Source organism: Pseudophryne corroboree, chromosome 9 (genome assembly GCF_028390025.1).
Source record: "Pseudophryne corroboree isolate aPseCor3 chromosome 9, aPseCor3.hap2, whole genome shotgun sequence".
NCBI classification, from domain to species: domain Eukaryota; kingdom Metazoa; phylum Chordata; class Amphibia; order Anura; family Myobatrachidae; genus Pseudophryne; species Pseudophryne corroboree.
In genome coordinates, this window is record NC_086452.1 from 49,465,615 (window position 1) to 49,482,307 (window position 16,693).

The 16,693-nt window shown below is 52.0% G+C and overlaps 1 protein-coding gene across 2 annotated transcripts in view; it reads left to right on the plus strand.

Annotated features, from left to right (window-relative positions):
- The first annotated feature begins 1,260 nt into the window (after window positions 1-1,260).
- USP24 (ubiquitin specific peptidase 24) overlaps window positions 1,261-16,693 on the plus strand; it is a 233,216-nt gene continuing 217,783 nt past the window's right edge. For both annotated transcript variants that reach the window (XM_063939298.1, XM_063939299.1), the window contains exon 1: window positions 1,261-1,661. In XM_063939298.1, coding sequence (XP_063795368.1) covers window positions 1,416-1,661 — 246 coding nt within the window. In that variant the 5' untranslated portion in view covers window positions 1,261-1,415. The remainder of the gene's footprint in view (window positions 1,662-16,693) is intronic.

Here is a 16,693-nt window from a genome sequence, read left to right on the forward strand (position 1 = left end):
ATGTTTGAAATATCTTCTTTGCATTATTCTAATAATTTTTATAGCCAAAACTCTGGAGTAAAAAGTCTATGGCAGGGGAGGCAGTGCCTCACCTGGCTAACTTATCCGCACATCTCTGATCAAAACTCACCAAATTTCCAGGAGTTTATACTGCTGCACCTGTGTATAATGCCCAGATGTACGCTTTGGCTAATATATTGTGTGTAAATCTGGCTCTGGTGCTAGCCAGTGTCTCCTGAGCTATTTAGCTCACTGCACGTCCCTGCTACCTACCACTCCTATTGTCAGGCCCTGGACACTGCCAAACAAACATATTTCCAATCTCTCATCTCTTATCATGCCACCAACCCCAAGCGACTTTTTAATACATTTAAATCACTTCTTTACCCTCCCTCACCTCCCCCACTAGCTACTATCCGTGCACAAGAACTTGCTTCCTACTTCAAGGATAAGATTGATAAAATCCGAGATGAAATGGTATGCTCTAACTCAGCCAGTGACCTGCTCAAATCCCTATCTGAACCCTCTGGCACTTTCTCTTCATTTGATCCCACAAGTGAAGATGAAGTATCAACACTCTTTTCATCCTCCTACTCCACTACCTCTCCTCTTTATCCTATACCCTCCCAGGTCAGCAAAAGTTTGTCTCCTGTGCTTAGGCTATCCCAACCTTAACTAAAATCTGTAATCTCTCTCTCTCTACTGGTATCTTTCCATCTCTGTTTAAACATGCAGTCATTACTCCCATTCTGAAAAAACACAACTCTGACCCAAACACACTCTCTATTTCTTTACCACCATTTTCATGCCCAAATGCTTGTTGGTCAAGGCAAATTGCAAGTGGGTGATATGTAAGTGACCACCCTGTGTGATTTTCAAGTGTCAAATCTTTTGACCAACGCTGTTTAACCCTTGCACAACTACAGCTTCTTATTCAAAATGATAAAATCTGGTGTCTGTGCCCGCTTCACCACCATTTTCATGCCTAAATCATTTTTGTTTAATGCAAAATGTCATGTCAATTGGTGTAAGGGACACTATTTGAAGTTTATGCAATGTTAACTTAGTGATCTATCCTTATTTAATTTATTTTAATATAATAATTTCTGAATAAGAAGCTGGAGCCGAATAAGAAGTGAATAAGAAGCTGGCCAAATAAGAAGCTAACTTCAGCCTCGTCTGATACACCTCCTCGTGAATCTGTCTGTCATCGCTTTCCAGCCTCCAGGCTCCAGCCAACCACAAGATGGCGGCCAGGCCAGTCACGTGAGACGTCCTGTAGCCACGCCTTCTGTCCGGGCGGGCGTGGGCCGGGGCGGCGGAGAAGATGGCGGCGCACAGAGGCGCTCCGGTGAGGTACGGAGCCTGATCTCCGGTGTGAGGTGCAGCGGGCCGGGCCCCCGGGGAGGCGCAGCATGGAGACGGAGGAGGAGCAGCACATGACCACCCTGCTCTGCATGGGTTTCTCGGAGCCGGGCGCCATCCGCAAGGCGCTGCGTATGGCCAAGAACGACATCAACGAGGCGGTGGCGCTGCTGACCAACGAGCGGCCCGGGCTGGACTACGGCTACGAGCCCATGGACAGCGGCAGCCGGGGCGACAGCGGCAGGAGCACGGGCTTCGACCCGCCCCCAGCCTACCATGAGGTGGTGGAGCCCGAGGTGAGGGGAGCGGGGGCTGTCAGAGCGCGGCCGCCATGTGTCACCCGGTGCAGGGGGGAGTCACTGGGGTGTGTGTGTCTGCTACTGACAGTGGGTCACTGCGGGTGTGTGGCTGCTATTGACAGGTGGTCACGGCGGGTGTGTGGCTGCTACTGACAGGGGGTCACTGCGGGTGTGTGTCTGCTACTGACAGGGGGTCACTGCGGGTGTGTGTCTGCTACTGACAGGGGGTAACTGGGGTGTGTGTCTGCTACTGACGGGGTCACTGGGGTGTGTGTCTGCTACTGACAGGGGGTCACTGCGGATGTGTGTCTGCTACTGACGGGGTAACTGCGGGTGTGTGTCTGCTACTGACGGGGTAACTGCGGGTGTGTGTCTGCTACTGACGGGGTCACTGCGGGTGTGTGTCTGCTACTGACGGGGTCACTGCGGGTGTGTGTCTGCTACTGACGGGTACACTGCGGGTGTGTGTCTGCTACTGACAGGGGGTAACTGCGGGTGTGTGTCTACTACTGACAGGGGGTCACTGTGGGTGTGTATCTGCTACTGACAGGGGGTCACTGTGTGTGTGTGGCTGCTACTGATGGGGTCACTGCGGGTGTGTGGCTGCTACTGACGGGGTCACTGCGGGTGTGTGGCTGCTACTGACAGGGGGTCACTGCGGGTGTGTGGCTGCTACTGACAGGGGGTCACTGCGGGTGTGTGGCTGCTACTGACAGGGGGTCACTGCGGGGGGGTGTCTGCTACTGACAGGTGGTCACTGCGGGTGTGTGGCTGCTACTGACGGGGTCACTGCGGGTGTGTGTCTGCTACTGACGGGGTCACTGCGGGGGTGTGTCTGCTACTGACGGGGTCACTGCGGGGGTGTGTCTGCTACTGATGGGGTCACTGCGGGGGGGTGTCTGCTACTGACAGGTGGTCACTGCGGGTGTGTGTCTGCTACTGACAGGTGGTCACTGCTGGTGTGTATCTGCTACTGACAGGTGGTCACTGCTGGTGTGTATCTGCTACTGACAGGGGGTCACTGCGGGTATGGGGCTGCTACCGACAGGGGGTCACTGCGGGTATGGGGCTGCTACCGACAGGGGATCACTGCGGGTGTGTACCCGCTACTGTCATGGGATCACTGCGGGAGTGTATCTGCTACTGACGGGGTCACTGCAGGTGTGTCTCTGCTACTGACAGGGAGGTTAACTGTGGGTGTGTCTGCTACTGACGGGGTCACTGCGGGTATCTGTCTGCTACTGACAGGGGGTCACTGCGGGTGTGTGCTCGCTACTGACGGGGTCACTGCGGGTGTGTGCCCGCTACTGACAGGGAGGATCACTGTGGGGGTGTGCCCGCTACTGACAGGGAGGGTCACTGCGGGGGGGTGTCTAGTACTGACGGCGGGACCACTGCGGGTGTCTAGTACTGACGGGGGGGGAGCACTGCGTGTGTCTAGTACTGACGGGGGGGAGCACTGCGTGTGTCTAGTACTGACGGGGGGGGAGCACTGCGTGTGTCTAGTACTGACGGGGGGAGCACTGCGTGTGTCTAGTACTGACGGGGGGAGCACTGCGTGTGTCTAGTACTGACGGGGGGAGCACTGCGTATGTCTAGTACTGATGGGGGGGAGCACTGCGTATGTCTAGTACTGACGGGGGGGGGGGGGACCACTGCGTGTGTCTAGTACTGACAGGGGGGGACCACTGCGTGTGTCTAGTACTGACAGGGGGGGACCACTGCGTGTGTCTAGTATTGACGGGGGGGGACCACTGCGTGTGTCTAGTACTGACGGGGGGGGGGGGGGGACCACTGCGTGTGTCTAGTACTGACAGGGGGGGGACCACTGCGTGTGTCTAGTACTGACGGGGGGAGCACTGCGTGTGTCTAGTACTGACAGGGGGGACCACTGCGTGTGTCTAGTACTGACGGGGGGACCACTGCGTGTGTCTAGTACTGACGGGGGGAGCACTGCGTGTGTCTAGTACTGACGGGGGGAGCACTTCGTGTGTCTAGTACTGACGGGGGGAGCACTGCGTGTGTCTAGTACTGACGGGGGGAGCACTGCGTGTGTCTAGTACTGACGGGGGGGAGCACTGCGTGTGTCTAGTACTGACGGGGGGAGCACTGCGTGTGTCTAGTACTGACGGGGGGAGCACTGCGTGTGTCTAGTACTGACGGGGGGAGCACTGCGTGTGTCTAGTACTGACGGGGGGAGCACTGCGTGTGTCTAGTACTGACGGGGGGAGCACTGCGTGTGTCTAGTACTGACGGGGGGAGCACTGCGTGTGTCTAGTACTGACGGGGGGGAGCACTGCGTGTGTCTAGTACTGACGGGGGGAGCACTGCGTGTGTCTAGTACTGACGGGGGGGAGCACTGCGTGTGTCTAGTATTGACGGGGGGGGGGGGGGGGGGACCACTGCGTGAGTCTAGTACTGACGGGGGGAGCACTGCGTGTGTCTAGTACTGACAGGGGGGGACCACTGCGTGTGTCTAGTACTGACGGGGGGAGCACTGCGTGTGTCTAGTACTGACGGGGGGAGCACTGCGTGTGTCTAGTACTGACGGGGGGAGCACTGCGTGTGTCTAGTACTGACGGGGGGGAGCACTGCGTGTGTCTAGTACTGACGGGGGGAGCACTGCGTGTGTCTAGTACTGACGGGGGGAGCACTGCGTGTGTCTAGTACTGACGGGGGGAGCACTGCGTGTGTCTAGTACTGACGGGGGGAGCACTGCGTGTGTCTAGTACTGACGGGGGGGAGCACTGCGTGTGTCTAGTACTGACGGGGGGAGCACTGCGTGTGTCTAGTACTGACGGGGGGAGCACTGCGTGTGTCTAGTACTGACGGGGGGAGCACTGCGTGTGTCTAGTACTGACGGGGGGAGCACTGCGTGTGTCTAGTACTGACGGGGGGAGCACTGCGTGTGTCTAGTACTGACGGGGGGAGCACTGCGTGTGTCTAGTACTGACGGGGGGGAGCACTGCGTGTGTCTAGTACTGACGGGGGGAGCACTGCGTGTGTCTAGTACTGACGGGGGGAGCACTGCGTGTGTCTAGTACTGACGGGGGGGAGCACTGCGTGTGTCTAGTACTGACGGGGGGGAGCACTGCGTGTGTCTAGTACTGACGGGGGGGAGCACTGCGTGTGTCTAGTACTGACGGGGGGGAGCACTGCGTGTGTCTAGTACTGACGGGGGGAGCACTGCGTGTGTCTAGTACTGACGGGGGGGAGCACTGCGTGTGTCTAGTACTGACGGGGGGAGCACTGCGTGTGTCTAGTACTGACGGGGGGAGCACTGCGTGTGTCTAGTACTGACGGGGGGAGCACTGCGTGTGTCTAGTACTGACGGGGGGAGCACTGCGTGTGTCTAGTACTGACGGGGGGAGCACTGCGTGTGTCTAGTACTGACGGGGGGAGCACTGCGTGTGTCTAGTACTGACGGGGGGAGCACTGCGTGTGTCTAGTACTGACGGGGGGAGCACTGCGTGTGTCTAGTACTGACGGGGGGAGCACTGCGTGTGTCTAGTACTGACGGGGGGAGCACTGCGTGTGTCTAGTACTGACGGGGGGAGCACTGCGTGTGTCTAGTACTGACGGGGGGAGCACTGCGTGTGTCTAGTACTGACGGGGGGAGCACTGCGTGTGTCTAGTACTGACGGGGGGAGCACTGCGTGTGTCTAGTACTGACGGGGGGAGCACTGCGTGTGTCTAGTACTGACGGGGGGAGCACTGCGTGTGTCTAGTACTGACGGGGGGAGCACTGCGTGTGTCTAGTACTGACGGGGGGAGCACTGCGTGTGTCTAGTACTGACGGGGGGAGCACTGCGTGTGTCTAGTACTGACGGGGGGAGCACTGCGTGTGTCTAGTACTGACGGGGGGAGCACTGCGTGTGTCTAGTACTGACGGGGGGAGCACTGCGTGTGTCTAGTACTGACGGGGGGAGCACTGCGTGTGTCTAGTACTGACGGGGGGAGCACTGCGTGTGTCTAGTACTGACTGGGGGAGCACTGCGTGTGTCTAGTACTGACGGGGGGAGCACTGCGTGTGTCTAGTACTGACGGGGGGAGCACTGCGTGTGTCTAGTACTGACGGGGGGAGCACTGCGTGTGTCTAGTACTGACGGGGGGAGCACTGCGTGTGTCTAGTACTGACGGGGGGAGCACTGCGTGTGTCTAGTACTGACGGGGGGAGCACTGCGTGTGTCTAGTACTGACGGGGGGAGCACTGCGTGTGTCTAGTACTGACGGGGGGAGCACTGCGTGTGTCTAGTACTGACGGGGGGAGCACTGCGTGTGTCTAGTACTGACTGGGGGAGCACTGCGTGTGTCTAGTACTGACTGGGGGAGCACTGCGTGTGTCTAGTACTGACGGGGGGAGCACTGCGTGTGTCTAGTACTGACGGGGGGAGCACTGCGTGTGTCTAGTACTGACGGGGGGGACCGCTTCGTGTGTGTCTACTACTGACGGGAGGACCGCTGCGTGTGTGTCTACTACTGACGGGAGGACCGTTGCGTGTGTGTCTACTACTGACGGGAGGACCGCTGCGTGTGTGTCTACTACTGACGGGAGGACCGCTGCGTGTGTGTCTACTACTGACGGGAGGACCGCTGCGTGTGTGTCTACTACTGACGGGAGGACCGCTGCGTGTGTGTCTACTACTGACGGGAGGACCGCTGCGTGTGTGTCTACTACTGACGGGAGGACCGCTGCGTGTGTGTCTACTACTGACGGGAGGACCGCTGCGTGTGTGTCTACTACTGACGGGAGGACCGCTGCGTGTGTGTCTACTACTGACGGGGAGGACCGCTGCGTGTGTGTCTACTACTGACTGCGTGTGTGTCTACTACTGACGGGGAGGACCGCTGCGTGTGTGTCTACTACTGACGGGGACGACCGCTGCGTGTGTGTCTACTACTGACGGGGACCACTGCGTGTGTCTAGTACTGACGGGGGGGGGACCACTGCGTGTGTCTAGTACTGACGGGGGGGGACCACTGCGTGTGTCTAGTACTGACGGGGGGGGACCACTGCGTGTGTCTAGTACTGACGGGGGGGACCACTGCGTGTGTCTAGTACTGACGGGGGGCATAGGCGTGCGCAGCACATTTTATTAGGGGGTGCACCGTCGGAGGGGTGTGTCTAGCACCGCCTTTTGGGCGTGTCAACACAATATAAAATATCCACCCTTGTACCAATCCTAGTAATGAAGATGCATTGTCAGATGTTGTGGTGTGCACCAAACAAACACCCCTGAAGGCACTCACTGCAATTACACTGCTCCTCTGCCTGGTCTGGCTCCCCCTCTCTTTCCCCTGCAAGCTGCAGCAGCTTACTTACAAGTCAGTCACTCATTGACACCGACAGTCGCAGACTAGTACTGCTGCTGCTGGAAAAACGAGTGACGTGTCAAAGTTGCTGCCGACCGCCTGCCAGTATTGAATTTGTCTTCCTAAGAGGAACGCTGGCTGCATGGTGATCCTCATCAGTGGCTGGCGTTGGCATAGAATAGAAGGAGAGAGGTGGGCGTGTGACGGGTGGGCGTGCGAGCAGCATGACGTCATCACGTCACATCATGCAGTTTTTGTACATGGAGATGGAGCCAGGAGTTTGAAAACCAGTGGCAGTGGCACCCTTGATTAACCCAGACGTCCAGTCAGTAATGCAGTCCTGACAGGGTGCAGCGCCGAGGGGACAGTAATCAGCCTGCTTGGCGATCGCTGCATCAGGCATGTGAGATCGGGGTGCTGGACAATAGGGGGTGCCTGTGCGCACCAGGCACCCCCCCCTGCGCACACCTATGACGGGGGGGACCACTGCGTGTGTCTAGTACTGACGGGGGGGACCACTGCGTGTGTCTAGTACTGACGGGGGGGACCACTGCGTGTGTCTAGTACTGACGGGGGGGACCACTGCGTGTGTCTAGTACTGACGGGGGGGACCACTGCGTGTGTCTAGTACTGACGGGGGGGACCACTGCGTGTGTCTAGTACTGACGGGGGGGACCACTGCGTGTGTCTAGTACTGACGGGGGGGGCCACTGCGTGTGTCTAGTACTGACGGGGGGACCCGCTGCGTGTGTGTGTGTGTCTAGTACTGACGGGGGGACCGCTGCGGGTGTGTGTCTACTACTAACGGGAGGACCGATGCGTGTGTGTCTACTACTGACGGGAGGACCGCTGCGTGTGTGTCTACTACTGACGGGAGGACCGCTGCGTGTGTGTCTACTACTGACGGGGACCACTGCGTGTGTGTGTCTACTACTGACAGGGACCACTGTGTGTGTGTCTACTACTGATGGGAGGACTGCTGCGGGTGTGTGTCTGCTGCTATTGACGGGGACCACTGCGGGTGTGTGTCTACTACTGACGGGGACCACTGCGGGTGTGTGTCTGCTACTGACGGGGGGACCGCTGTGGGTGTGTCTACTAGTGACGGAGGGACTGCTGCAGGGGGGGGGGGGGGGGGTGTCTACTACTGATGAGGGGGCCTCTGCGGGTGTGTGTCCGGCAGTGTTGTGATTATAAGTATCTTGTGTTTTCTACTGCTGTGTACTATTGGGTTGTCTCGGCATATTGCTGTTTTACAGGATTTTTTTTTCAGAAGTGTGTAAGCTGGTACTATGGAGGCGCGCTAAGGGTGTACTTCTTATTACTGGGGAGAGAGCATCCTAGGGTGTACTCTGCATGCTATAAGGGTGGGGGTGCTTTGTGTGTGGGGGCTCAGTGTTATAAAATCGGGGCTCTCACATTTGGTCCTCAGATACCCTAGGTTGGTCGTATTTGTGTAATTTGTTCCTGTGGAATTCCGTCCCACTCAATTATAATAAATCCCCACGCCATCCATGCTTATGGAATACCTTTGTAGTCCCAGCATCATAATGCCCCTGTGTTCCGGTGTGACCTAGGATTGTTCAGCAGTGTTACTCCAGTTTGTCTATACTGTGGGGTAAGGGTACATTTACATTATGTATTCACCATGGTGATCTGAGATTATCTGTCATGGGATAAATGGACCCAATACTGAGTGCATTGGCATATGGGGGGCTGTAATGAAGGAATGGTCTTCTCTGGTGGACATTGATTGTCCTGTTCCATGTGTTCTGCTAGCTTTGCAGTGGCTGGAGCAGAGCGGCTGATTCATGAGACCCTACATCGTGGTTATCTTGTATATTTGTATGTGAAACTCCCACTTGAATCTTTCTGTGTATTCTAAGGCTGGGTACACACCATACGATATAGTATGTACCCTCAAATCCACCCAATTTAATGAATCAGGTGGTTGCTTTGTCCCATTGGTTGTGCTGCACGTCCTATGGGACTGTTCCACCGCCGATAACATGGTGTTGCATTTGGCACTGTAACGATACGTCACACAATGGATTGTGCAGTGTGTACGGCGGTCTCTGGGACGCACCATCGGAAGGTGTTTACCCAGCTTTAGAATACATAATATCTATATAGTATCTACATAATGGACTTGATTCAAATCGAAGATGGTTGAATAACGCAACGAGTTAGCTCTCAGGTCTATTCAATACAGCGCAGTGGTAAGTCGGAGAATGCCCATTCTCCCGGACTAAACAGAGTGTTTTGTCGGGAGAACTGGCATTCCCCGACTTGAGGGCCCAACGCGACGCTGTTTCTGCCGCTCTAAGGGCAAAAATAAGCATCGCGCCGGCACTCTTGTTGGATTTCTGCTCGCACCGCTCCGGGGGTGCCAGAAGAAATCCCGTTGTCAGGTGTCACAAGGCGCTGTATTGAATAGCCCCGGGAGCTAATTCCCGGCGCTATTCAACTGTCTTCGAATTGAATCGTGCCCATTGTGTGTCTTGGTCTATGTGCAGGCTGGCCTTTGTAATGCCTTGTATGTGGCATGCTAAAATGCTTATAAACCAAATTGCATTTGTTTAAAATGCTTATAAATATATTCAATCTGCTTCTGTTTTTTTTTAATCTGCTGAATCAAGTGTAGTGAGGTTTCAGATGTGTTGACGAGCATCAGATTCCCTGAAAGTTAACAAGATTTGATTACAAAAAATAAATGCACCGAGGTGCTAATTGAACACGCATAATGATGCAAATATGTCTTACCTAATTCAGTGTAATTTATTTACACACCTGTTCACATACTCTAACTTGCGTTTTAAGCATAGAATTGTAATGCTGGTTTCCTGGCCTCTAACTTTGGGTCATGCGTGTGCTGAAATCTCCTTCCTATCACTGCCTGGTCGGTGATGAACACTGAGAATTTCTTGGTGGGTAAAATGGAAATAAGGATGGATTTAATACTGTATAATTTTATTTCTCTTGTAAGAATGTGGTGCCTTGGAGGAAATGACCATAAGACTGTTTCTTATTAACTGGCAATTGTGACTTCTAAAGTAATGAGTGACACAAGTAAAGCATGACTATTTACTAACATAGGTATGCTGGGCACACACTGACCAATTTTTGGCCCAATCAACCGTTAATCATCTGTTCGGGAAGATAATTGGACAGTGTATTGCCACGACCAATCAGTGATTATCAGTCTGTCGGATATGCAAAATTGTCCAGAATGTCTGATAGATCTGATAATTGGTCGACTGCATTTCCCCCGTTCCTTCCTTCCCAGAACAGTAATGGGGAAATATTTCCTCCTAAGGGCTAAAACACACTACCCGGCTTAAGCCGGACGGCTTTATCCCGTGCCGGCATTGTAGTTAACAGTGTGAGGGGTAGGGTCCCTGCACGGCCCCGGCCCGGCTGCCTGGTTGCAGCCGTGTCTCACCACTGGAAGGTCCGGCTGCTGGGCCGTCTTTCAGCCCTAAGGGGAGGAAGTCCAATATCGTGGCCTTAAACTGTGCGCTATCTCAGGGTATGGCTACGATATCTGATGACGTCAGCATGTCAGATAAAATGTCTGATTAGTCGGGCCAAGAAATACCAAAGGTAGGACAGTGCGGTGGTGATTGCAAAGGGGAAAGTGATTTACAGAACGGAGTGGGCGAGTAGCAGAGTCATCCTGAGAATGTCAGAGATATTGTTGGAGATGGTGATAATTGGGCTTGTAGATGAGGGTAAGCAGACTAAATTGTACTCAGGAGGAAAAGGGGAGCCAGTGGTGGGATTTGTAGAGCGGCGCAGTGGGAGAGGAAGAATAGTCTCGCTGCCACATTCAGGACAGGTGGACAGATGTGAGACAAACGGACCAGAGAGGAGGAATGCAATACTGAAAGCAGCAAGTGACAAGCGCGAGAACGAGTGGCCATGGTGACATCCAGGGGAGGAATGCTAGCACCTCGGCCTGTGTTACGAAGATGCAGTGACCACACTGTGAGGATTTCATTGCAGAGTGATTGACAGGAAGTGACCGTTTTGGGGTGGTAATGGGGGGTGGCGACAATAACGCAGGCGTGTCATGGCCGTATTCTGGCATGTATCTGACGTCGGCTACAATCATGTATGTAGAGAAACATGGAACCTGCGTCGCTACTGCCGTTACCACACTGCATAGCCATAGACCTACTCGAGCAATCTGTGTTCCACCCGTTGTGTATAGGCCGCGAATATGTACACAGTTGCAAATGGTTTTGTTATCGCTCTGATGAGCGGCTCTTCTCATTTTTGGACGGAGTCTTCACTTGCTAAGATTAGTAGTTCCGTAGCCTAGAAAATCACAAATGGAATTACATTAGCATACAATTCTGAATTAGGCCCATTTTGTGGGGATACAGTTGAGGGTGAAGTCAGTGACCCTTCACGCAGGATGCGTGGGGACAGGAAAAGAAGACACCACCATCAACTTTAAGAGAGATGTGCGGCGGGGACTGGAAAGATGATGATGATGATAGTTTTTGATTATGTTGAGTGTGAGGTAGCGTTCCACCATCCATGTAGATTAGTGTCCTCGGTATACAGGTGATATTGGTAGTCACCGGAGTGGATGAGTTGGCCAAGAGAGGAGTTGTAAAGAGAGAAAAGCAATGGGTCAACAGTGGTGCCTTGGAGAACTTAGACATTTAGATGGAGAGGAGGGGATTGGGTGTCAGTAGGAGAGACTCTAACAGAATAAGCCATTGTACAGGCAGGAGATAAACCCTGAAGGCCAACAGATTAAAAGACATCAAAGAGTAGAAAGTGGTCAACTCTCAAACTGGCATAGAGGTCAAGGATCAGATAGGTGACCCTTTCATGATGTAAAAGGTAGCTCTTTAGTCACCTCTGTGAGGGCGGTCTTGGTGGAGTGGAAGCCTGATTGTAAGGGGTCAAGTGCAAAGTGACCGTAAGAAAGTGCATTACTCTGTTGTAGACAAGCTGTCAAGAAGTTCTGGAAGGAATGTGAGTAGGGATATGAGGAGGCAGGTTGAGAAAGAGGCATGGTATAGTGATGGGCTGTTGATAAAGGGAGTGATGAATGCATGTTAGAGGGTGTAAGAGCAGGTGCAAGTACAGGGGACATGGTGATCTGAAGCATCAGACGTAGGAATGAGGTGACCTTTAGCATGTGTAACAGGTGGGAAGGTGCAGGTGGTGTCATGGGGGATCAGTCAGAGCTGGTTAGTTGCTGTGTTTGAGTGTGCATTATCACTAGACAGCAGAGGAGTGTGGCTGCTTATGATACATGACTAAGGGGGAAGCAGTCAGCTTACCGGCGGTCGATATACCGACGACGGGATCCCAATAGAGGACACAATCCCGGCATCAACATACCGACGCCAAACGGGATGCCGGTATCAAAATACTGACAGCCGGCAACCCGAACGTCCTGACAGCGGGACGTACTGCCGCTGGGGAGTTGGGGTTGGAGAAAGAGGTTAGGTTCAGACAGCAGATGGGGTGGGGGGGGGGGTAGCCTTAGGATACACACACGTGAGCGTTAGGGACCCGGGAGGGGGAATTAGGGTTAGGCACCTACCGGGGAGACTTAATTAGCTGATTTTATATAAATCCTTCTCATCCGTTTTTTGAGGACAGGTAACAATCATGGTAAATTAAGTGGGAAATGCGGGATGATGGGGATTTGGTGAGGGGGCTTGCAATTCTCAATAGAACTTGTCTTTCCATGAATATTAGACACGCAGCACAGAGAATTACTATGTACTATACTGCAGAATGTATAATAATTCTCTTATCTGTGACCGTACTAATACTGTTTATTTACTTGACTGTGTGATATAATCTCCAAAACCTATGTAACATGTCTTGTACCTGTAGGTGAAGGGTTGGGTTCTGTTAGAAGAGTTCTTGTTAATTTATGGAGATTCTTGTAGGGATAGTAAATAGCAGCTGTCAGACAGTGACTGGGCAGATTCCCTCCCTGCTTCAGGGATAAAGTCACTGCACATCTTTGCCTCCGTAGGTGGTAAAACATTTCATTGCCTCAAATTGCAGATAAATTGACATCTCTCCTTGGCAGAAAATAGCAATCAGCATTGAAGATAATCTCATTTCCTAAGCACAACTAATGTCTGTTAAGCTGAGACACTTGTGAAGACCGGGGAATTTTAAGTTAAGATCATTGACATAAATCCATTTAAATGAAGACCAGCTGAGGTTTTATCCCGTAAGCTGATTGGTCGGAGCAGCGTTTGACAACCACAACACTGTAGCAGTAGAGAGAATAAATTAGAGTAACATGGAAATTGCTGATGAAGTCGCTTATTGAAATTCTGTTTTTTTGCAGCCTGTTGTGTGACAGATGAGACGGTGAAGAACTGTGTTGCATTTCTGTCTGCAGAAGGTGCTGAGTTTGCAGGACAGGGCGCAGTGTGATGAAATGCTGTGCGTGTTGTAAACTATTAATAGATGAGGCCTGCTGGTTACATACATGTACATCCTGCGTGTGTGTGTGTGATTTATAACTTGTAGTAATCTAAGTACAAGATAAAGTGTTTGGGTTTTTTTTTTTTTCTTGGGTTGTACATTATTTCATATGCCTTTGAACCAATAACATAGTTTCCTGTTGCAATCCACAATTGAATCCAGTATTAGAAAACAGAGTTTAAAGTGGTTCGGACACGTTTGCAGAATGGAGCCTAAAAGAAACGCCCGGATGGGTGGAAAATAACACGTGATGCGCCAAAGAAAATAAGAATTTACTCACCGGTAATTCTATTTCTCGTAGTCTGTAGTTGATGCTGGGAACTCCGTAAGGACCATGGGGAATAGACGGGCTCCGCAGGAGACTGGGTGCCCAGTCTCCTGCGGAGCCCGTCTATTCCCCATGGTCCTTACGGAGTTCCCAGCATCCACTAGGACGTCAGAGAAAACATGGCTAAAGTTGTAGGTTGCCTTCAACCAAGCACTTCCATATTGATGCCAAGCAAGCCACCCTGAACTGATCCCAGTGGCGTGCGATTATTAGAGATTCCCTGCCTTTTGGATGTCGGTGTCGGCCACCTTACCCTACCGACGCAAATGAGAATTAAGACTAATGGGCCCTACACACTGGCAGATCCGCTGCCGAGCGACCCGGCGGCGAGGGGGGGGGGGGGGGGATGACGGGGGGAGTGAAGTTTCTTCACTCCCCCTGTCAGCCAGCTCCATAGCAGTGCAGGCAAATATGGTTGAGATCATCTTTATTGACCTGCATGCACAAGCGACGGGGCACCAACGATGAATGAGCGCGGGGCCGCGCATCGTTCATCGTTGCTGCCTCCACACTGAAAGATATGAACGGTATCTCGTTCATTAATGAACGAGATTGTTCATATCTTTCAGTAATATCACCCAGTGTGTAGGGCCCATTAGTCCAGTTGCAATAAGATACAGAAGGTCTCGTACTCTTAGCATCTTTTCGCCATATGGCGTGACACGCTTGGCGCGACTTAGCCAAGATGACGAAATGGCAAAGAAAACCTGTTCTGTATTAGTCCCTTATTACACTGACCTGGGAAAAGCAGCGGCCACATCTTGTAGCCGTGCTGGAGGAATCTCTAGGGTAGGGTAACCTCATTTACAAGATTACATTGTAGATAAAAATGATTTAATTAGAGACTGTGTGAAATTGGTTTTAGTTTGTATCTTCTGCTTCAGAGATAAGCCACCTGAACTACAAGGTGTACGCATCCTCTGCAAGCCATATGCCGCCAGAGCATTCTGGGATTTGTAGTACCACAGCAGCTGTTGATTCATAGACTGACTTACTGAGTCAGTGCTCCCAGCTTTGGGCCTTGGTAACTTCAGACCAAGTCCCAGTACCGTTGTACTATCATACTATGTCAGGGGGATACATATGATATCTCTGCAGACGGGATGCCGGCTGTCACTATATCAACAGCGGCATTCCGTCTGCCGGAATCGAGGCAGCGAGTACTTTCTCATCGGTCCTGGTGGCTCGCTTTGCTCGCCGCAGGTTCTATTCCCACTCGGTTGGTTGCGTGGACTCGCCAACTCAGTAGGAATACCCGTTGTCCAACGCTCGGGATTCTGGCATCGGTAGAGTGACCGGCGGTCTCCCGACTGCTGGTCACATGACTACATCCCGTCAGAGGTATTAGATCTATACTTTAAGCTATGGATCCCAGTGTTGCCTTTGGTTCTTGCTGAAATTAAACTACATAAAGAAATAAACCTCATACAACAGAGCTTGACATATAGCAGTTGCCGTGGCTGTAGTTTTTGTGATTAGTTTTTACCACTGTGTTTTGATGAGGCCCTGCGGTGGGGCGTGACTGTGTCAGGTGGCTGTATCTGATGGTTTGTGGGGAAGTCTGAGGAGCATTGAAGAGTCATGGTGGGGGTCTATATATGTTATGGCTCCTAATCTTTCAAACTAGTTTTTTTGCACACGATTGGTGGAATTCAAATGTTGCCACCCCCTCCCGGCTCTTTCCGTTCCCGCCGGCAGGTGTTCAAATGTTGCTGCCGATGGGCGCGATTTCAGCTCTCTACCTCTGGGGGTGGTGGGCTGAAATGCGTTAAAACTGACCCGTTTAGGTGCCCAAACCGGACTTTCACGATTGCGCCCATGACTTTAGTTGGGTGTAGCCGGCTGCTATGCGCGTGATAGGGGCAATAACAGAGGACAATTTTATATCGCCCCATGATCTCCCGTCACTTAAGACGGGAGATAGGGCGTGATATAACAATTGAATCTCGCCCTCTGTTTATCAAAAATACATATTATGGAAAAAATCCATGTAACGTGTAGTGTTCACACTAGGGTGAACGCAAGGCAGGGCTCCAAATGCCAAACTTGCTTGTGCCCAAAAAGGGGGTGTCGTTTCATAACATACCTCCTGTTTATCACTCTAGGGGGCGTGCCCAGCACTTACGGAGATGCTGGACTGCCCCCAAGGTTTCCCCCCCACTGTGAATAGATGGCACCCAGTAGGCATCTTAAAGCTGCCCAGAAAACAACCTAGCGGGGACACTACGGGGGGAGTTCAAATGTTTGAAAAGTCTGTTGGGTGTCTGTTTTTTCCTGTCTATTAGATAGGAAAAAACAGACACCCAACTGACTTTTCAAACATTTGAATTCCCCCCCTATATGTCTTTCTCAGATGCTGTGTTCCGATATTCCTTGGTAATGGAAAGCATTGACACTGCAATATGTAAGCTTTATTACTAAGTGCTACTTTAGACATTAATATTTAAAAGAAATATTCAGTGTAATCTACATTCGCTTATCATACTGAACCAATGTATGCGAAAGAAGTAATAGAAGATATGCCTACTTGGTTTATATGAATCTGGTACCTTCGTACTATGGTGTTCAGCGACTGTAAGGAGGCTAAAGAAAAGACGATGAAGCATTTTATGGTTCTATGTGGTACTGAAGCCCCAGACGCCCCTGCTGTCATTTCTGGCCTTTCCTCCCTAGGTGTATACTGTTATATTAGTAGAATTTCAGCTATATTTCTGCATGTTGTAAGTTGCTGCAGCACAGATAATGCGGTTTGCCTGGGGACTGTCAGTTACAACATGCTCTGCTTGTCCTCAAACATCCCTCACAATCAGACTTTACTGGTAATTTAAAGAAATAGGAGTAGTTGGTACGGAGTACATATAGGTGAACAGTAAAGCGTATTTCTCTAACGTCCTAAGTGGATGCTGGGGAC